Source organism: Empidonax traillii, unplaced genomic scaffold (genome assembly GCF_003031625.1).
Source record: "Empidonax traillii isolate 1590-97213 ecotype Southwest subspecies unplaced genomic scaffold, ASM303162v1 scaffold16:size2589160, whole genome shotgun sequence".
NCBI lineage: Eukaryota > Metazoa > Chordata > Aves > Passeriformes > Tyrannidae > Empidonax > Empidonax traillii.
Window position 1 is genome coordinate 1,879,686 of NW_020955209.1, and position 23,513 is coordinate 1,903,198.

The 23,513-nt window shown below is 43.9% G+C and overlaps 1 protein-coding gene across 1 annotated transcript in view; it reads right to left on the reverse strand.

The window, feature by feature from the left end:
- The window catches only part of SCML4 (Scm polycomb group protein like 4), a 46,199-nt gene extending 37,471 nt beyond the window's left edge, over positions 1-8,728 (reverse strand). The window contains exon 1 of the mRNA XM_027895714.1: positions 8,573-8,728. Within this exon, the coding sequence (XP_027751515.1) occupies positions 8,573-8,728 (156 nt within the window). The remainder of the gene's footprint in view (positions 1-8,572) is intronic.
- Between the last annotated feature and the right edge of the window lie 14,785 nt (positions 8,729-23,513).

The window sequence follows — 23,513 nt, forward strand, 5'->3', positions numbered from 1 at the left end:
CAGGCCAGGAGCAACCGTTCTGCTCTCAGAAGGATACTGGAGCCTGAAGCCTGACTGATTTGCAGCAGGCAGCAACGCCTTAAGCTACAGGATGCAAATATTATGCCACCCACTGGGTAGTTATTTACACCTGAGCAAATTGAGTCTAACGCTCCAACAAATCAACGCAATGGCATTTTACAACCCATTTCATGTGGGTGTAAATAATGCTCTGCAACTCAGAAACATGGGGTATTTAACTGCATCATAATTTAGGGCCAAATTCTGCTCTTAGTTGCACAGGTGTAAATCTTGCGTAGATCCAGTGGCACCAAGTGGCTACTCTGGGCTGACATCCATGTAAATAAGCTCAGACCGTGGTCCGTAGCGTGTTATCACCAGGCAGTAAATACAAACTGCTGCACTGTAGCACTCAGTGATCTTTGTGACCTGCAGCCCTGCTTGGAGAAGTGAAACACGATGGAAATTTATGGTGCAATATCCTTATGTCTTTACACCGCTAGTACCTGGCAACATCTCACCAGTCAAGCACTGATCAGGTCCTCATACTTAAAAAGCGCTGATGTGATGGATGTGGCCTGAAGGTACCACCCTTGCCTTTTCTTTTGCTAAGAGGGGAAGCAGGGGGAAAGCAGAGAGACATGCATGTTTACATATTTACATATACTACACTGAACTGAGGTGATTTTTTTTGGCTTCTGTTTTTTTAGGGGACAAAGCTGAAAATGCTATAAGTGACAAGAGTAAGAAGGAAAAGGAATTTTTAGCCCTTTTGAATTCGAAGAGCTTCTCTCAGAGCTTATACACAAGCTTGGTATAATGTACAAAGTATATTTTAAGTAGAAATTAAGTCAGACCACTGCCAACAAAAAATACCTTGAGCAACCCTTGGTGGAGATAGAAAACATTTCAGATGAAGATTCATGTTGTCCCTGATTTTGAATACAACCATCTAAAACCATGCTCACTGTTTCAGTATAATGGTAAAAAAAATCAGAAAGCTGGGGAAAGGAGAGGGAAGGCTGTTGGACTTACTGACATTCAAGGGAATTTTTACCACCACCTACCCCGAGGCTAAACCCCTCTGTTTTCAGACTGAACAAGGGAGAAAATGTTCAATAACTGAATCTAAGATAAACTATGGATTCAACCTACTGCTGTATGGCAGTCGTAGAGTATGAGGGACCCTGAGCTGGCCCTTAGGTAGTGTCAGTTCTCACCTGCCTGCATTGTCCTGTTTTTGTTGGGTTGTCTTGCCTTCAGAATGGGATAAGGAATGACAGGCAACAAAGTGTTGTCAGTTTGTTTTCCATACAATTAAAATAAATGGGAGGGGAACAGAGTTTCAAAAATCAAGGTCTTCATCCAGTTTGGGATTTATTCTATGTGAGAAGGTGAGAAGCAGCAAGATTTATTATTTTCTATAGCAACATATTGATTACTCACTTTTCTGCGGCAAAGTGGGCTGGCAATGTGAAACTTTGGGTAGCCCCTGTGTCAAGTTTCTGACACAGGGGCTGTTTTTCCAACAGGCTCATTTTTGATCATATACATATATGCATATATGAGAAATGCATATATACATATGTGCAGTTGTGCTCACTATATACATATATAAAAGTATATATACATATATAAAAGTATATATACATTTAAAGAGAGATATACAAATATACTTATATATATAGAATCACAGAATCATTCAAGTTGGAAAAGGCCTCTAAGATCATGGAGTCCAATCATTAACCCTGCACTGCTAAGACCATCCTGTTAAGATTCAAATTAGCAAGAGATGTCTCTGTCGAAATTAAGGTGCAAACAAGACCATATGCCAAAATCAATAGTAAAGATTTTATTTAACAATAAAATATGAGGTAGAGAGATAAAAAGAAATAGAAAAGAGGATTGAGAGAGAGAGAGAGATTAGGCAGAAGACAGTCACCACCCGTAGATCCAGATGGTGTCCCACAGGTCCTTCTTCACCCTGGGCTTCTTACTGGTGTGGGGTCCTGAAGTCATTCAAAACTTTTCACGATTTGTACATTTTTGCAGACAAAGGAATTAATGCTCATTCAACTCAAGAGAGCTCTCTTTTTCTATTGGTTAAACGATTCCCTCGCTTCTAATGTTAATAAGCCTGCATGCTCAGTCTTCCTCTTCTTTTGAGTCCATGAGTTTCTTGACTTGGTGGGTTGTGCTTGGTGGTTGCAATCTGCCCCTACTGGAATTACCTTTTGCCCAGTAAGAGCTGATTTCAGCACAGCTCCTGAGCTGACTTTCCTCATGGCCCATAAATCCTGCACTCTTTGTGTCCATTATCAGTGATACATTTTTCTTCCCCAACTTTCTTAACCTCCCCCTAGGTCTGAGATAACCCCCAGACAATAGTACCACTTTTATCTTAAATTCCCATCATGCTGGCTTAACTTAAAGTTCCAGGTATCCACAGAGGCTTATTCAGGGGGGAGCTTTGATGATCAGAGATGCCATCTGCCCCATAACTTGTGGTGATCCTTGTTTGACTGTTGATACGCATACAAGCAGTTACTTCTTTACACAGCTTACCACTATATGAATTTTTGTCTGGATGCATTATTCAGGATAAACTAACCAGACCTCGCCTTCTCAAGGCCTGCAATTAGCACCATCCTGTTACTCCACTCTGTGATTATGTCATGGCAAAGTCCTTCTGTGTCCTTAACAATGCTTGAGACAGGTAACTGTGCTCTTAAAGTCCTTACGCACTACTAAACCACGTCCCTAAACACCATGTGCCCATGTTTTCTGAACACTTCCAGTGACGGTGATGCCACCACTTCCTTTGTTCCAACGTTTGATTACCCTGTCAGTGAAGAAGTTTTTCCCAACACCCAACCTAAACCTCCTCTGGTATAGCTTGGTGCCATTTCTTCTTGTCCTGTAGCTTGTTGCCTGGGAAAAGAGACTACCCCCCCAACCTCGTTTTAGGTAATTACATAGAGCAATAAGGTTTCTCCTGAGCCTCCTTGTCTCCAGGCTAAACAACCTCAGCTCCCTCAGCCATGCCTTGTAAGACTTGTGCTCTACACCCTTTACCAGATTTGTTGTCCTTCTCTGGACACACTCCAGCAACTCATATATGCTCTCACACATGCAATTATCTATATAGGTACTATTCTGGAGACAGCACACCTGATGACTTCTGTTTCACTTGCATGTTGGCTCCTTAACATCCTTAATGGCTCACTGTCCTGTAGTCCCAAACAGAGGTGCACAAGTCCCCTCTCTAGCACTTGAGCCTCTTGAGTGTGTGCTGACCCACCGACATAGCATGCTGCCTCACCAACACCATCAGCCTGGTGGAGGCGGGACAGTGTCCAGCAGACCTCTTTCTCCGTCTGGCTCTTGGAGGCCTAAGCAGCCTTATGTTCAAGAGCAAATAAACAGAGGGCAAGACTTGTGTAAACTCTTAAGCATTGAAGCCCTTTCTTGGCAGTTTCCTGTTTTAGTGAACAGTTTACTGCAAACCTAATTGCAACAGAATGTGCTCTAGAGCCTCTGGGTACAGATAAATGCCCTTTTACTAGGGATAGCAGAGAAGGTGCCTCCATCAGATCAAAATAAAACAATGCCTGATTATTGCAAGGGACAGTACACTAGCAAATGTTGCTTAGCTACTTTCTGGCCACTGAAACTGTAAGTAGTCCTTGAATATCAGGATGTGTAAATGTCCAAGTATTGCATTTAAAGATGTCTTTTCTTGGACTGATCCTTCGCTATCGAAAAGCCAACCCAACCAGCCAGCTGACTGACTGAGTGCTTGGCAGTAGAGAGCACATATGCATGAAAGTGAAAAAAAGCAGTGAAAAAGGGAGAGAGAGAAAGAGAGAGAGAAAGAGAGACAGAGGAAATCTGTCAGAGCACTTCAGGAAACCCTCTTGGTAAAGCATTTGAATCAGTTTTTGAATATCAAATGTCATAAATTTTAATATGCACAGCATGAGATGTAAAAGCAATGGTTGCTTTAAAACAAGATCTACAACCAACCACAGCCACAGCCCACTGTTATGAACTCTCTACCATGGAAAAGAGATCAGAGAAAGCTGATCAGGGACTTAGGGTAGGAAATCAGTGTGTCTGCTTCACCAAGGTCACCATACATTACATGCAGAGAGGGTGTGGGTTTTTGTGCCATCGATACTGCCCACAAGCTTGTTTGAGTATGCAGTGGCTGTGGATGAGGAAGACCCTGTTGAGTCCTGGAGGTTTTCGTACAATCTGCACACAGAGCAGTCAGGATTCATCTAGCTAGTATTTCTGTCATCCCACACCAAAGGAACTGAGAGGGTGAAGAACATTTCCCAGGCAACATTTTTTACTTCTGAACAAGTTCTCTGCCAACTTGCATAATAAAATACATGGGAAAGAAACAGGATGAACAATACAAATTTTTCTTGAAGATTTCTTAAATGACTTTGATCATAGCTTCTCATCTTTACAGCTCCTAGTTGTTCTGCACCAGTTGTCCCTTGTTCTGAAAAAATCATTTGCTAGAAAAGGCTGGAATTCCCCTCAGCCCCATGGGCCCACGTTCTTCCAGACAGGAGGGCAGAGACAACGCCCAGCTACAGGAGCTTTTGCTGCTGGAGAGAAAACCACCTCCAGCTCCTGCAAATGTGCGCAGAGATGAGCACTAAAGTGAGTGCCTGAGTCAGCCTGGTCCTGTCGTGTAGACTTCTGATGGCTGGACAGAAGATTGCCATTAAACCTGCTCCTGAAAAACAGAGCTTCTGAGTACATGTCTTGGAGTCCGTGCCTAAACCTCTCAGTCTCTGTGCATTTGCTGGCGAGTGAGGAGACTCAGCCTAAGACAAGCTCAGTCGCTGGGGCAGAGAGGTCAGCGCTACCCTGACAAAGGCAAAACACAGTCCAAGGTCTTTCCCACCTTTTCTTCTAGTGTGATGCAATACCTTTCTTCTTGCACAGCAGATAATGCAAGCGAGTCTGCACACATCCTATGCACTCCTACATCCCCTAAGTGTTTTGCAGTGAATGAGGCAGGTAACCTTAATAGGAGCACATAAAACTTTGAAATCCAAGGCTGTATGATAGGACAGGTGAATCAGGACACTTCTAAGATTGTCTGTGCAATCTCATTCCCAGTGTATCCAAATCCTGACTGCTTATTTGTCATCATTAGCAGTGACTTCTAGGGCAGCTGGGAAATCTATGCCCCGTAATGGAAATTGTCACTCCACTTATGTGGCTTTTGCTGCCCACCTTGCTTGGCAGGAGCTTGCAAGATCCTGGCTGATCTGGGCTGGGGCCACCTCCTCAGATGGGAGCTGCTTTGGTTGCACAGAAGGACAAACTGCCCTTGAGCTGCTCACATGGGACCACCACTTTGTTGCCTGCTGGGAGGGAGGGATATTGTGGTCTTTGCTGCAGTGTTGTCCCATGTGCATGTCCCTCCTATGTCCTCTAACACTGTGAATCCCTGCATGATGTCTTCCCTCATACAGGCTTTCTAGGCAGGTCCTCAGGGCTTCTCTCACTCACAGCCAGAGAAATAAAACCCATCCATCTACTAACTTCCCCCTCACGCCCCACCCAGCTGCCAGAATAAGCTTTTTCTGAGACATTTGGACAATACTGTATTTTGGGGAAATGTAACATTTTATGGTAAATAGCTCCACATAAGGTACAAAATAGTTTTTGGAAAAACTGCTGATGAAATGTTACAGCCAAAACTGTGCAAAAATAAACAGGATAGCAAGGAAAAGGACTTTTCTCGGTGGTGAAGTGTGAAAAAGTGTCATTTTAGGAAGACTCAGATATTTGCTTTCATATCAATGAAAACAGGCAATGGGTCACCTGTCTGTAAAAGGCATGTGATGAAAAATGTCTGTTATTCACATCTCAGTCAAAATAAATTTAAATCTAGGCTGTAAATTCCTAGTTTGCTAAAAATTCAGAAGTATTTTTCCATCTGTTCTGTAATAATTCAGCTATCTGGTTGCTATAAAGAATTTGGTCGTCTGCCATTTGGGCAGGGAGTCATTTTTTAAAATGCGTTTAAGTCTCATGGTATCTGAAAGTCATACAATTATCAAGCTAATTAAATCAAGCTAGAGTTCCCCATCAAAAAATATAATCTTTGACTCACACTGGGGAAGTGTTTTTGACAGAGAGGGGCTCACTTCAGCTGAGCACACCGAGTACAAAGGCGCCTCACGGAAAACATCCCTTCGGTGTACGAATCCCATAGCACAAATAAACAGCACCAGGCCAGATGCCACGGATATTGCAGCTCATGCGTGTCACCTCCTTCAGCGTAATCCTTCAGTTATAGGAGGATGCCTCTTTACTTGCCATCACTCACCAAGAAATAGCATCATCCCTGTTGCCTCCTTTCTAAGAGCCTGGGGGCAGGGAGGAGGAGTGTGTGGTACCCAGTCAGGAGAAAAACTTCCCTTTGGAAGAAGAGGGGGACACAGCAATCAAGTGCTTGGCCATGAAGGTCCAAGGCAGAGCATTACTACAGCATTTCAGGGAATGTAAGTCTCCCACTCCTCCCGTTTACAGATATGTGGTGATCGGTGAATGACTTTTTCACAGGTGGATGGGTATATTTGGGGTAGAATAGAACATACTCTCCAGCATTTTTTTTTTAATTGAATTACAAATCAAATGTAAATGCAGGAGTAAGAAATTGGGGTCAGCAGGACAAGAGGGGCAGAAGGGATCGAGTTTGATGAAACTCTGCATACAAAGTTTCGTTGTGGTATTTGGAAAATCACTTAATCACCTCAAAGACTTAATTTCACCACATCTCCAAAGTATTATTATCCCAGACTTGGATGATTTTGATCTAAAGAGCCTACAAGTCATGCAGCTTCACTAATAATAATGAAATTACTTGACATGAATAAAGTAAATAAATATATTCAAAAATGAACTTGTAATAACAAATACCCCAAGTAAAGCAATTCAGATGTTTCTGTCCTGGAGTTTTATCTTAATACAGAAGTGTAAAATAGTAAATATTTCCATATTCCACATTTTACAAAACACTAGAGAATTTGCCCTAGTCTTTCTTTGAACGTGTAGCTTTATTTTGGACTACTGCTATAAAATTTTTTTGGTAATCCCAAAATGGGCACCTGACTGCTGTCAGGTTGGCTCTGCTTGGCTGCTGCTGTTACACCATTCACATTATCAAAGTGAAAGCTTTTCAAATGTGAAACTGCAGCTGGAACTGTTTCTTAGTCATGCTAGGTCTGTTCTCAGCACACACTGAAACACACTTCAAAATATGTCCTCATATCAGAGAGGAGTATGGATAAAGTTGGGATAGCATGTAAAGACATGGGAGAAGGCAGAGGATGAGGAGAAAACATTAAGGATTGCTGTACTGATGGCTATTGAGTAGGTGTTGCACAGGGGGATGCCAAGGATTAGGGGATTCTGGAAACAGGATGCAGAGCAGCTGTGAAGAGGGCTGGCCTTGAAAGAAGAGGCTGGATGAAGGTTAGAGGGTAGGAGGAAGAAGGCCTGGCAGGAGATGAAAAGGGAAAGATAAGGATGAGGGTAGCCTGCTCTAGATAAAGCCCAAACCCAAGGAGTTCAGCTAGCATCACCATGCAAGGGACCTTGTTGCCTCCCATGACAGGAGAGACCCAGGGAAGGGCAAAGCAACACCCAAGGCCACGACCTTCTCCAGGAAAAGCTGGGTCAGCCTCGTGCATGCCATGATTCTTCTATTTGCTTCTCTGTCTTGACATCAGGAACTTAAGCAGCTATTATTTTCTGGCAGTCACAAATTTGCCCGCCTTGTGTAGCAGTCTGCAATCTGCTGACCACAAGACCCCTCACTGCAATGTAGCTAAGTTTCACTCCCCAGGATAAATTCTCCTCCCCTCAGCATCACAGTCCCATTTTTGCCTGGTTTGAGGCATAACTGTGGCGCTGCTCCCACTGGTGCTGAGCCCACTCGCAGGTGAGATCCAGCTCACTGGCAGCACTGGAAGGGCTTAAGGTGCTCAGGGTTTCTGTCTTTCTTTAGCTCTGTCACTGAGGTTGCACTGACAGCTAGGCCAAATTATCCCATAAAGTGAGAAAACAAATAATCAGTGAAATCTCATTATTTTCTAAAATGTCCCTTTTTTATTTTTTGCTTTGGAAATTAGCTTTTTTTTTTTTTTTCTCATTTCATTTCCACTCTCCTGTATTTCTTTCCTTTTCTATTCATTTTGTTCAATTTCTAATCACTGTTAGTGAGAGAAAAGATAAAAGTGTCAAATGAGAGAGAAACACTTGCCTGAAGGCGTGTAGCCATCTCACACAATACTCTGGGAGACAACTTATTTTCAAACAACCGAAATTAGGATAACTTTAAACTTTAGAAAAAATAGATTCCCTCAATTTTTTTGCCAGCTCAGGTAGAAGAGAAACCATCTTTTCTTCTCTTGCTCTGCGTTGCATTGCTCTGCCCCATGCTTGCACAACTTTGCCTCCATTCCTGCATTTCAACTGAAATTCTGGGAGAAAATACGTTAAAACCAGCAGGAGGTGGTGAAAATCACGTGTCTACCTTGTGTCCAGGTTTTCTCCCTCTCTTCTTTGGGATCTTCACGATGGGCAAAGCCCCAGCCGGTGCCGAGAAGAGGTTGTGAACAGCCATTTTGATGGGCGCTGATTGCAGCGGGGGCCGCCCTCTCTTCCTCCCCACCATTCTGGGGGACTGCATCTCCTCAGTGGCCGGGCTGGGGTCCAGGCATGGCGGGTGGCTCATCTGCCCCAGGGAGAGAAAAAATAAAATAAAATGAAATAAAAGTGCTTTTTATTTAGTTTTCACTTTAGGTTTTTCATCCAAAGGCAGTTTTCTCAATGCTGCTATTTTTCCTGCTACCGTGTATCAAAAAGGAGCAAGAAATACACAACAGATGTGTATTCCTGAGTGGGATTCACCCGACCACAGCTGGCTCAGCTTCTCCAAAGCAAGACAAACCCCTTATGATTCCTGTTTTCTCTCTGCTGACCATGAGTACTATAGAGGGAGGTGGCTCAGACACTGAGGTGTCTATTGCAGATGTCCAACAGGTAAACCCCACAACAAGCACCGTGACCCTGCATCCTGCAGATAAGCACAATGAAGGCATGACCTTGCAGCCATCAGTCAGTGCCTGCTTTCAAAGGGGTTTGGAGTAGATGATCCCCCAAGGTCCCTGCCAACCCGACATTTTTCCCCGTATTCTGTGGTTCTGCAAATCTGGCCTCACCTCACAAGAGCTACCAATGCCAAAATGGACTTCCCTCACCTCCATACGCAGCACTCTTGAGAGGAAAGGCTGTACTGGACCATGAGGTTGCTGGAGCAAGGTAGCCGTGTTAGAGGAGAACTGCCAAACACTCTCTGTTACTCTCTCTTACTTTTATAACATCTGTTACCATGCTTTTCATTAGTGGGCTTTTGGATGTACTCCATTAAAGCAGTTCCTTCATCACATACCATGTAGCTGCTGGAGTGGAGCAGTGGTAACAGAGTGGAATCTGGTTCATTTTCCTCTGTCCAGACTTTAATAAAGAAAACAAATATACAACCATACACAGACTATCAGGGGAGTATGTGGCATTCCTCATAGCTTCTAGTAAGGCTCACATACTAACAAAGGTCAACAAAAAAATACGTTTAAAAATACGTATTTTTATGAATAAAATATGTATTTAGACGTTGCTGCTAAAATACGTTTTCAGATGTTGATTTGTCCAGGCATTTTATTTCCTGCATGTGGGCAGAATACTAGTCCCAGTCCTGCCTGCATATCTCGCTGGACTTAAGGATCCGAGCAATCCTCATGCTTTTATCATAAGCCTTGTGATGGCAAATATTTTCAATTTCATGCTCCCTCAGGCCAGCAATAATAGAAGACTCCTTGCTTTCCACTTTTACAGAGCAGGCTCATAGCCCTCTCAGCTACAGAGAAAAGCCTAAAGATGCGGTCCAGGAGCATCCTCTAAGCTCAAAAAACCCACAAAGCAAGTAAAGGTCTGTTTATTACAACATACAACTACAATTTTTTAGAAAATCTACAAAAAATAAAATCTACAAATTTTTTGCTACCCTTCAAATTTCCCAATTTCGAAACCCAGTGTGATTGGACTGATTGGAGCTGACATTTCTGAGAATGAAACTGGGTTTGTTTACCCACATAGTGGGGAGGGTACCACTGGACAGGGGACTCTAGTGACAAGTATCTGCAGCTGGGACCTTCTTTATTTCAAAGGCAAATGTGTTTTGCCTAGTTAGAGCTTCGTAAGTGTGACTGACTGAAAAGCAACTCACTTTGCTGGTCTTATCCCCTCAGTAGTTTACACAATGTGCTGTAGGATAAAAAAATAGAGGGCTGCCAGCCATACCCTCCAGTAAATGCATTTATTTGCAAAATATTAAAAACTGTGCATTTTAAACAACACTAGGGTTATCTGCTCTGTTCAGACAGATCCATTCCATATGGTGGGACTTACAGATTGGACCATAAAATTTCCAGTCTTCAACAGAACCTCATGCATATACTCTCATGCAAATACTGGATGTCAGACATCAGATCAGAGCAAACCTGCCATGCCTGGTTTACCACATTGTCCAGTGTTGCTGTGGTTGCACTCGCTCTCCAGGCATGCTCAGCCAGCTCGGGAAGCCCCTGAAAGCCTGCTATGGGGCTCTGATTCTTGCCAAATAAAAGCCTTACGTGACTGCAGGGAGTATCCTTTCAGGGTTAAAAGCATCAGGCTTGACACAGCAGGACTCAAATGGAAAGGCTCTGCCTATCCTGAACATCCTTTTGTCTTTAGCAGTGTACATTTCCCTCCCTCTAGTGCTTCTGAGGGACACCCTCGGTGTCTCTTCGATCTCCCAAAACAAAACATTCCCAGGAAGTTACATTACAGGCTGTCTGCAAGGCGGCATTCCGAAAGGGAAAGGAAATGCTACAATTACACTGGATTTGGCACCAAAACCCACTGTGAAAGTCCAGTGCTTCAGGTTCTGCTTTTCATTCAGCTTTAAACAAAGCCTGGCAAGATAAACCTGTAGTGGAGGAACTTGGCAGAGGCTGCCGAAGACAAGTCCCGCCTAGGTTTGCTCCCTGCTTGGGGAAGGGAATGCTTCCAGAAGAGTGGGCTGCTGGTGGCCATGAAGCTGTGAGACAGAGGCTATGGACCGGCACTGAACACCACACTGCATTGCCGGTATCGAATTCTCCTTTGATGGTAAGAGTAGCTGTGGTGGCACTTCAGAAACTCTTGAGAGTTATCAGCTCCCAAAACAAAAAAGCTACTGACCTAGAGCACTTCTCTGACTGAAATGTTGCTTTCTTTTGCAATGGTGGAGTGTTAAATATGTGATGGTCAGGAAATACACTAAATGTTAGAAATCACAGGGTTTTTTGTCCTGCTCTTGACACTTAACGACACAGTGCTTTGACACAACCTCTTATAGCTCCTTGCCACGCATGTGTGCTGACGTGCAAGACCCAACTGAGCTGTGCACGGAAAGATTTTGGTGTAACATACTGGAATTGACACAGCAAAGCCTTTAAGTCAACTTCAGTACACAAACTGTTGTTACTACCCTTAATTACAAGCCCAACTGTGACTTGATTCTCCTTTCTTGTACGTTAAGGGAAATGTAAGCGCCTTTGGTGGCATTTACTGTCGTGTTGCTGCGGATCCTGGAAGGCAAGGGTGTTCCCCAGCAGCAGGGGTGGACAGCAGACACTCAAGAACTGCCTCTGCCTGACAGTGGGCGATGACAGCACAACCTCTCATGAGAGCCAGGAGGAAGCTCTTGGGCAGACTGGAAAAACGCACAGTCAGACTGCAGGATGGCCAGAGAGACCAGAAGGACACAAGGTCTTGTTTGACTGTCCCACAGCGAAGTCAGGGTGTAACCTTGGAATGACTTTCCTAGGGCAGCTCTGACTGCTGCCACAGCCTGGGCTTGACCCACAGCTCAGTGCTGGAAAGCTTGATGGCTTCAAGGCAAGTTACGAGAGTTTGATGCAATTTATGAGCAAATTCAGGGAAGGAAATTACAGGCTACTAAAAAAGGCACCGCCTCAGTTCAGGAAATCACTGTAGTACAAATAGCCCAGGAGAGCATTTTGGGCGGGAAAACGGTATACATTTGCCCTGTCCTTGTACTTTTCCAAAGGCATTAGCTTTGGATTGCCGAGGATGGCGCAGCTTCATTCTGACCTGGGTCTATCACTTTGTATTCTTAGTTGAAAAATAACAGCAGGAAACTGCTTTTTATTTATGGTTTCTCATTACTTAGTGCAGAGCTAGGCACAGGGTAACCTCTCTTTACTTGTCTCCCAAACACTGTCATTTCCAACTCTTTTTTTCACATTGCCCTACCAGATCCCAGACAGGAGGCAGCAGGAAAGCACCTCTCCTCACCTCAACACCTGTGCAAGCACTGCAGGAAGGACTAAGTCTCATCCCCTCTGTCAGCAGAGGTTTTTCTGTGACTTCAGAGAACCCTGAGGAGCACCCTCTGCACAGCGGTCTGTTCCAGCTGGATGCCAGGTGTGGAGAGAAAACATGCCCTAGGCCAGCACTGGTGACCCATAGGATGTTTCCAACAGCCCATGCTTTGCACCATCCACTCTTTGCACCGTGTGTTGGTGTACATGCTGTACGATCAGCAACACAGCTGCTGGCAACTACAGCTGAGAGCTACAGTGCATTTCCTCACAAGCTGAGTGTTTTTGATGGACTGCAAAGATCCCTTCTTAATAAAAATAAATGCCTGCAATAAATGCAGCTTTTAACCTGCATTCCAGTAACTGCAAGGGCTGAAGGAAAAAAATACTACATTAAATTTTATATCAGTAATTCCAGAGGATGATCATTTAAACTTGATTTATACCAGGTCTAAGGCAAACCTGTGCCTGGACTGGCACTGGGATGACACACAGAAAAAGGAACAAGCTATTTTCATGCTGTAAGCCAAAGAAAGGTGCAGGAGTTCAGTCAGGTAGAAAATGTGCCCATTTCACAGCAGCTGAAGGAGGATGCCCTTCCCTCCCATGACAGGCATTGCTCGCAGCTACCAAAGGACTCTGACCCAGGAGTCCTTGCCAGCATTTGAAGCCCTGCCTCCAACTCTTGACTCCTGAAGAGCTTCATGTCTCACAGATCTCCATACCCAACAGCTGAATGTGGAAAAATTATAAACTTCTTGTGATCTCATGTGTCCTTCCTTCAGCTGTTGCTCAGAAAAGCACACTCATGGGGAAATATCACGTTATTAAATGAGAAGGAGTGGATACTTTCCAATCAGTAACATGACTATTTTCACCCCTTTCTCTGTGCACAGCAGGGCAGCCCTTCAACTGTGACCACTCAGAGATGATGGCCAGCAGAGTAGGTGAACAAAATGAGAAGCATTGTCAGATCTGAAAGCCAAGCTTTATACCTGTATATTGGTGTTGGATTTTTTTATACCTCTATACTTCTATCTTTATATCTCTATATATTTATTATTCAGGGACATGAGGCATTACATATCTCTTCATCACTAATACCAAAGCAGCACCGTATAGTGCATGAAAGATAAGTGTTTAGTGAAGCAGACAGTAGGAATTTTTGCTAATAAAAGCATTGAACCAATATTCTCTGCATGTCTGAATGTGATTGCCTAATGACCTTGCATGGTGAACACCCATTTCACCATTGCTCAAAGAAAGGTCAGAATAATTTTCATCTATGGCATGAAGTTCTTCTACAGTGATTTGCAAAGTTCTTTTCTTGCCTCTTGCTTTGGGGATTGAAATGAGAAACTGCCTCTCTGAAGGGCTCTCTTGCCCAGTTTGATCTTAGGAAGGATATTTCTACATAAAACCTTTGAGACTTTTCAGCTCACGGGATTAAAGTAGAGAGGCCTATTTTCCCAAACCAATCATTAAACAAAAACCAAAACAAAAACAAAACAAAAAACCACAAACAAACACAAACCCCCAAAATAAACAAAAACCCCAAACCAAACCAAACCAAACCAACAAAAACCCCAAAACAAAACAAAAAAAAAAAAAAACCAAACAACACAAATACCTGTGCTAGCTGTGGAAACCAAGAATGGGATCCAGTCCACCTAATTTAAAACTCCAGTTCATCCATCACCTGAGTATAGGTGCCTCTGGTGATCTCTCTTATACCCTGTGTCAAATCTGCCAAAATACCTTAGATGCTTCAGGTCATCTAAGGTGGTACTAGATGACTATTTTAGACAATCAGAGTTAGCTATAAGGGGTAATTCAGTAACAGATGAAGAAACCTAAATGCCTACATTCAAACCCTTAAACAGAGATGTTTCTGTGTGTACTGGATATCTGATCTCCTACAGTATCAGTGGAGATATAGCCAGTATGGTTGGAGGTGTGGAGTCAGATATAAATGTAGTTTGTAGTGGCTTCAGTGGCTCCAGGGTGCACTGATCAGGTTCAATTTGTCACTTTCTTGAAGACACCTGTATTTAGGTGTCTTAAACTAGAACTAATATACTTTCTAAAAGTTGTGTTTGACTTGTCCATTTTATGCCCAGCATTAGGATGAAGCTTATCATGTCCTGTGTACATGCTTCTTCTGTTTATAAAATGAATACAGAAAAAAAACCCTCTTACCTAGATGCTCTACAGCATCCGTAATGCTCACGTGAATCCCACCCTTGGTCTCTCATGGCTACGTGGCAGTGGCCAATTCTGTCTTACCCTGTGTTCAAGATATTTCTGGTTATTAGTACCTTGCATTGCAGAAGAAAGAATTGTCTTTTTGTAAGTGAAAAATCAGGTTTCACAGGTAAGAAATATGAGATTGCTGGGTTTGTTGCAGCCTCCTTGTCAGGTTCCAAGTTAAGAACTTACTACCCTTTCAATGTCTCACTTCTCCCATAATGTCCCACAGCACCTCCTCCAGGGGCTGGAAGACAACCAAACATGCAAAAGTAACTTGCCTTGGAAAAGACCAGCTCTTTGCAGCAGGGTCCAGGCTTCTCACACTTCCATCACCCACACCCCAACCACTACTACACATTGTTTCTCAAGAAAAAGTGGGCAAAATATTTCAGTACATTCCTATTTCAATACATTCAGTATTTTGGATAAATTTATACGTTTCCCCTCATAGTTCCTAGAGTAGTGTATTTTTGCCAGCTACCTTATGTTTTAAGCATTCTCACAAGCAGTTTAGAAAAGGCTGGAGAAAATAAAAACACTTTTTCTTCTGCCAGAAGCCACTCCCGAGAAGACTGATCCTTAGGTATTCAAAAAAAGTATTTGTGAGTTTTCTGTACACAGAGTAGTGCTACAGGGAAGCCTGTACAGGTACAATAGGAGTGAATGTTGGCTTTTTTGCTGGGCTGCAAAAAGATGGGTTTCTAATGAGCTGTAATCTCTCATTAGATGTGGTAGCCCTATATCATGAATCTCCCTCCAGAAAAAAATTTAACTCTCCTTGATAGAACTGAAAGTAGTAGCAGCATCCAAAACAGTGTATACTGACATCCTTCACTGCATAGACTCTGTGTACCTTGCCCTGGAGCCATCGTGTCAGCCAGTGACACTGTGGGAGATGGAAGCACCAGAGAGGGCTAGATGGGCAAGTTTTTCTTCAGTGACATAATTTTGTGCCTGAGATATGCACGGCAAAAAGTTGGTCCAGTTTTTTAGTCTACTTTCCTGCAGAGTAGGAGTTCATGTATTCACAAACTCATGATCTCCTTCCCTCCTCGTTTTTGGACTTGCTGATTGGCTTCAAATAGACCTGGTGGGGCACAAAGACAAGAGGTGCAAAGGTTTGCAGGTGTGGTGGAAATGTGTAAAAGACAGAGCTATGAGACGCCAGCTTCCATGCTGAGAAAAGCCCTTATGAGACCTGACACCCTCTCAGACACCAGGATCAGGCAGTTACAGGTCACCAATTTATAGAAAACCAATCATCCTTCTCTCCTCTGCTCAGGAAACTACCTGAGGCTGTTCTTTTAATTGCTGTGCTTGACTTTGTGTCCTGCCTCATGGGAACTGAAGGAGGTGCAGCAGCCAGTCTGGGCATGGGTGTCACACTGCTGCTTGGCTATTCACCTCTCAGGAAATGGCACATTTCTCGTTGCAGAGGGTTTGAGACCTTTCTACCTGCATGTCTCCAGTTCCAACGTGCACTGAATGTTACAGTACAATTGCAATTGCATAGCGCTTTATCATTTGCCACAGGATCCAAATCAAACTGACTTCAAGGAAGAAAACATCTTTTTACTCCGGCAAACATGTCTCAGTGCAGCAAAACAGCAACGTCTCTGCCACAGGTGCTTTGCTGGCTGCCCCAGGCTTGTAAGTGGCAGAAGGGGTCCTGCAGCAGGCTCGCTCTTCCACTGCTGAGAGCAGGTCCTACCGAGTGTGAGTGGTATTTTCAGTCCCTGTGCTGGGGTGGGAAAGGACTGAGCAGTGTCCAGAGCTGTATCCTACCCTCTTCTCTCTCTCACCATCTGGGTGGCATAATGAAGAGGCAGGGAGCTAGTAGGAAAAAACCCACAGGATTCTTCAAAATCCAGACAAAAATATTGATGGTATCTGCACCTTTTCTGGTTACTAAGAGCAAAAGAAAGAAAAAATGATTCCTTGTGTCTTCTTATAGCCTGATTATTTTTTAAAGTTAAACTCAGCAGCAGTGACACTGCTGTCCTTGAGGAGGCATTCTTTTGAAGGATAGCACCCTGGTGACAGCAGGTAAAGCAGTATCTGTGTGCCCTCTCTCACTCAGGTTTGCTTAATGAGCCAGAAGAACTTGAAAACCCTGGTGAGAATGGGACCCCCAGGAGCAGCCGAGGCCAGCCTTGCCTCCTGATCTTACCTTTCTTCATTTGGCCTGACGTTTTTGTTGCAGATGAGTAGCCTGTAGCAGGGAATTGGGGGAATGAAACTTTATGGAGAGTGAGTGAGCACAGGCAGAGCACCAAAGGAAAGATGTGAAAAATTCATGCAACAAGGCCACGTGAGTGGCAAGGGTCACTCTGCTGTGGTGGGCAAGCCAAATGTTCACAAAAAAAGGAGAAAGCAAAGGCATTTTCTTCCTTCTCTCTCTCTTATGTGAAGCTAGTATCAACACTTCAGATATTGAAGACAAACAAGGAAAACACGCCTGGACTTAGTCTCCCACCTCAACGACCTGCAGGAGAGGGTGGGGTTCCTCTTGCAGAACTTTTCCTCAGACTGTAGTTTATCACTTGCAAGACAAGGTCCCAGCAAAGAACTTGGATCTCTCCCCTAACTATCCTTATATCTCTGCCTCAGCATCTGTGTATGCAGCGGTGTCATTTCATTTTGCTAAGTGAAATACCCTCTAAAATTCCTGTCCTCAGATCCTGAGGGTGGTATAAAACTCCTACTATGACCTTGGAGAGGCAGGGTGGAGATCTCAGACTGAGGGCTGAGGATGACAAGTTTGGTATTTATTACACAAGTAGGTGCTCCTACAGACTTTCAAGCTCTATTTGCCAAGTCTTCCTATCAGCCTGCCTCCACTTCATCTCCTTACATTCCCCACCTCATCTGAGCATTCTCCCCTTGGTGCTGACAGGCTGAAAAGTTTCAGAAGGAGGTAGGTCCTCTCCCCCAGTGCCTCTCCAAGCCATTATACTCCTGCTTAGGTGTCTCATGAGATCCTTCATGCCTCACCAGCATCCCTCTGGATGCAGGGAGGCGTAGTGGAGAGCTGCTGCCTTTCCAGGCTACAATCAGCCTCCACTTGCTTCTCTGCTACCCTACCTCTGGCTATCTGCAGTCAGGACCAAGTGATTTTTCCAGTGACTGGAAGGACTATAAGGCAGAGCACATCATTCTTTTCTCCCTGAACTACCAGTTGTGATTTTCCACACCAAGACTCTACAGCTTCAGTTTCCCCAGCTCAAATCCCAAGTGATGGAGATTTGAAGATACCCAATATGTCTGTCATTAAGTAATTAATTATGTGACACTGGAACAAATCATTCTGAAAATACATGAATAGTCAGCCCATAAAACCAAGGCTGGGATTCTGAGCCAGCAATTAAAACTAAATTAGGCTTTGTATTGTAGCAGGTCCTGTTTCACACATTCAGCCAACCCATTGCTAGTTGAGACACTCTGGTTCCTGATCACACACTTTGCTTTCCACTATAGATTGCTTTCCAGAAGTCCTCTCCTGCCTTTAGCTTTGTTACCTGGGACCTTATGCAGTTGAGCTAACCTTCCTGAAGTACAGGCACACAAAGCAATATCTTATCTATCTACAACTTTCAGACCAGCAGGGAAAGCACAAACCTCTCTTTTGAATGCAGTTAGTTTCTTTCTGATCTTCTCTGCCTTATGCAGAAGACAAATGTTTTAATCAGTTGCACTTGTGTAAAGCGTTTGATGCTGTCCCACATGACATCCTTGTCACTAAACTTGAGAGGCATAGATGTGATGGATGGACCACTCAGTGGATAAGGAATTGGCTGGACAGCTGAACTCAAAAAGTCTCAGTCAACAGCTCCATGTCCAAGTGGAGATAAGTGACAAGTGGAGTTTCTCAGGGTACTGAGATGGGCACTGTTTAACATCTTTGTTGGTGGCATGGACAGTGGGAATGAGAACATCCTCATCAAGTTTTCCAATGACACTAAGCTGTGTGGTGCAGTCAACACAGTTGGATTGAGAGCAGTCCTGAGAAGAAGGACTTGAGGGTGTTGGCTGACAAGAAAGTCAGCATGAGCTGGCAATGTGTGCTCACAGCCCAGAAAGCCAGTTATATCCTGGGCTGCATCAAAAGCAGTGTGACCAGCCCGTCAAGGGAGGAGATTCTGCACCTCTACTCTTGCTCTTGTGTGATGCCGCCTGGAATGCTGCATCCAGCTCTGGGGCCCAACATAAGGACATGAACCTGTTGGAGAGAGTCCAGAAGAGGGCCACAAAGATGATCAGAGGGCTGGAGCACCTCCCCTATGGGGACAGGCTGAGAGAGTTCAACCTGGAGAAGGGAAGGCTCCAGGGAGACAACCTGAGCTGGTCTCTGAAATCATCTGGAATTAACAGATAGAATCACTAGCACAGAAACTGGAATAAGATTAAAAACTCCCTGCCTTCCTCAGATTCAGTTTAATAAGAAATATGAGCAAACTTTGTATTGGAAAAGAGAAAATTGACATAATGAACAGCTTGAGATGGTCTGGATGTTTTGTGCTGGTATTTATTGCTTCTTGTGCCACTCTGGGTGTTTCATTATGGCTTACAAACTACCATCCTCAATTACTTTGTCAAGTGAGTATGCTTTTAACACAGAGACAGCCCCTATCCTGGTTACAACTGCCATCATTCCCCACCTTTCTTGAGCCCAAAATATCAAATAAAACTTCCATTCTTCCTTTCTTGCCGCATTGTGTCTACTACATGAAATCACCAGGGCTAATGTGCCCATTTTGGAATAAACTTCCCCCCTTTCCCATTAAAATATGCTCTCCAGGCAGCCTAAGCACTGAAAAAGCAGTCCACTACTTCTCCAACTGCACACAAGTGATATCGCAGCTGGGGAACCCGGGTTGCTCAGCAGCCATACCTGGTCCCTCTGCTCCTGCACCATCCCATGTTCTGCCTCCCATTCTGCCAGCACTAATAGCCAGCCACTGACTCTGTGACACCAACACACTTGACTGGATAGTACATACAAGCTGATGTTCCTACCGCAGATATCTGTCCCAAGAAATAAATTCACCCCCTAAATCTGAAGAACTGATATTACAAAAGTCAGTAGGGAAATATCTTTTGTTGGACAGAGGGCAGGAATTTCACGTATTTCTCACATAAAGTAAACTTTATTCCTTAGGGATGTGATGCACTTTTATACTACATTTTGAGAAATAATACTTATAAAAGATTCATTTTTTTTTCTGGCATAAACTGGAGTAGCTCTTATGTTTCTGTCTATAGTGATTTCAGGGACCACAGATTCTGAAGATGCTGAAAGCTTCCACTTCACACATGAGGGATACATTTATATTCAAACCAAATATTTTAACATTGTAATGGGACAGCATAAATAAGAAGATATTAATTTATTAATTAAGTTCAGGAACGAGAATAGCATGTGCATCACTTTCTAGTGCCTGCTGTGTTACCTAGGACTGTTTGGGAACTAGCAGTCACCCCACTGTCTAGTTCCCACTCCAGCAGAAAAACTCGGGTGCCTAAGGGACGACTGGGCAGACTGGCAGAGGGTGGTGGGGGTGTTTCAGGCCATCAGCTGTGACTTTGCCCTGACACACCCCTCTTGGGGAAGGCGAGCTCTGGCCACTCTGAAGCTTGCTGTCTGCCTGGACACTGGATCTGTCTTTGGGGGAGGCTGCAGGTGGCACTCAAAATTCAGAGCGGACACATCTGTAATAAAAACGTGCTGGGAAACTGTAAATTATTCTGGACCTAAGACTGAAGCATGGGAATATCATGCAGCAAGTTAACAAGGAGTGGCTCACTGTGACTGAGGAGAAAAACTTTGCTAAGTGGGGCTGATTACTAAATCATCCACCTTTACCCTAGAGTAAAGTTTACCAATTTGACCGTATCTATAATTCATTTTCTAAATAAATATATATCCTTCACTTTTCAGAGCTGTTTTCACCCATTTCCCCCTCCAACAAACCACCATTTTCTGTTTTCCAGATGATTTTCACATAGTGTTTGGCAAAAACCCTGTTTTCATCACCTAGAAACTCAATATTCAGAGAAAAACCTCTCCAGCTGGCTTGTGTGTCGGAGTCTGCATACCTTGGGCAACAGATTTTTCAAAATTGTACTGATTAAATGTCTGCTTTTTCTCTTCTCTAAAAAAAAAAAAAAAACCACAACCCAGACGAAAGGTCCCATTGAACGAATTTTCAGTTGTTTTGGATTTTCAGTGCTTGCAAGTGCCTGTCAGTAGAAGACACACTTTCAAACCAAGTCCAAGGGCAACTAATGGAAAGCTTTCAGGCATGTTATAGAAACTAATCATAGAGTTTGGCCTCTGTGTAATTCTGACAGTGGTTGGTGAGAGCAAACACAGAGCACTAGCAGAAGGCATATATGCTCTTGCAGTACAGCTTGAGCCTTCAGAATAGCACATTGTGGGACCAGGGGAGACTTCATCCCCTGCATGCAGGTATTTCTTCCCCACAGCGTATTGAATTATTTACTGGTTCTTGAGCTGTCGCCATTTTTATATGTCTGTATCGCGAAATTGGCAAGAGATTTGTAGAATGGCAGTGTCTTCCATTCGTGGTTACATTTCTTCTAAGTAATTAGTACAATTTAGGTAGCAAAGATAACTCATCACAGTTCTACAGAGATAGAAATGTCTCCATGCACAGGCTGAGACACACAGCAGCCTGAGGCTGACAACAGCCACCCACTGCAGCATATTCCAATGTGCCACAGAGGTTTCCATACTCAGTGACAGCAGGGGCTCTGGGAGCTGCTCGGTGTCTGAGGACTGTGCCAGTACACCAATCACTAGAGAAGCAACACACACTCATGACTGGAGGCACCTGTCCTCCCTCAGGAAGGGAGACCTCCCTCCAACACTTGCCAAGCATGGTGAGCACTCAGTGAGAAGCACAGAGGGTGCCTGCACGAGCCCTGGCCAGAAGGGTAGACCATTCTGTTCCCCATCCCACAAATCTTCCTAATTCAGAAGCTTTCATAAGCACCTCCAGGCCCTGGGCACATCACTTCCCTGCAAAGTAATTTCAAAATTGTTCAATAAAACATTTCAGCTTTTAATCCTTTTCTTCTGCCAGTGAGAAAGCACAAGTGATTATGAGACAGATAAAATATCTGCAGGTCACAGTTCACTCTGCCTGCACCTCTGCAGAGCATGGGGATGTTGGATGGAGGTAAGTCATCCTTTTTTATTGTTTGTGTGTGTGACCAAATCAATCATGGACAGATTATAAGGTCTCTGGGGCAGTAAAGTGTTTTAGGCAATTAGTATGTGTCTCTTTGTGAAATCTCTGTGATTGGAAAGGGAAAGGCAGATTAAAATGCTTCTTGTGTCTCTCTTGAAAATCCAAGGCAGTCTCTAAATGCCAGTGGGTTGGCTGTGTTTCAGATACCCACAATAGAACTAGCAAAGTGGCCTGCTGAAAACTTCTCCCTCTGCACCTTAAAACCCAAAGTCAGATTTATTCTCTTGTGTTGTAATTCCTACAGAATCCAACACCATCAATGTCATCATTATGCCCCAAATTCTTTGTCTGAAGCCATTTTCTCTCAGAGTTTACCCTATTTTCCCTGCAAGATTTCTTTGCTCCTTTATCATCTCTGAGAACAGATAATTTTAACATACTTCATTCAGAGAGATCTTCCACACTTGCAAGGAGCCTGCAAGGGACTGTGGCATGGTGCCACCCACAGCACATGAAGACTGAAGCCTCCTGAATACCTGGAGGGATTTCAGATTTAATTAATTTCATTTTCCTTCCATTTTCCTCTAATTTCATGTTCCCTTATGGAGCACTCTCTCCTGGCCTTCCCAATGCATCCTTTCTCTTCTAATGCTTTAACACACCTGTGTTGACCAGCCTGAGCCACCCTCTCTAGCAATTATCAGGCAGCAGGTCCAGAGAGTCAGGCTTTTCGCTGTCCCAAACTTAGCATAAAAAACTGTGACTGTAGGCCAAATGTGACCTTTTCAGAGGCTAACTTTATTTATTTATTCTGTTGCCATTTATTTGTTTGTTGTTTAAAAAAAAATACACTGTCTCCTGGATTTACTAACAATATAAAATTAAAATATTTCTGACTAGCAACACTTTTTTCAAGTAGTAATTAAGACTGCAGTCATAGCCTAGGACATAGGCTGAGTACATGGTAAGACCATCGTTTCCAGCTCCAGTTCCTCTGCACTTTCGTTTAGCTGGTAGAGTGCCAGACACAAGTGCCCCCATGGTTACACATGTACCTGCGTGCTGGCACTGATGGTAGAAATAATCGAGAGGCAAACACAGCCCTGTTTGCCATCAGACCTATCTATCATGTAATCTGACATGATGTTTGGGAAAGCCAGCTCATGTGATGCCTTTCAGAACACAGATGGGCACGCATGACAGTTTTTGCCTTCTCTGGCAAGCTCTCCCCCTCTTTGGCCCCAGGGACAACCTCTCACAGGGCTCGCTGTCATCTGCACTCGCCAAGTCATGCTCCAAGTCCCCAAAAGCAACTGAGAGGGGCTGGGACATCATGTCTTTCTTCTCCCAGCTCCCTGTCTGCTCTGAAGGCAGGAAGATGGGCTGCTGTGTGCTCATCATCCCCTCCCATATGTCCCTTTGCATGACACCTCTGTATCTGTGAAGCCAGATATTAATGAGTTCAAGAGAACTCACCAGCCTCCAAATTAATTAGAATAAATCACCCACCAGAAGTTTCAATCAGTCCTGCTCTCCCCCTTTCACAGAGGAAGATGTTTCTGTGTGCCTCCCTCCAGATCAC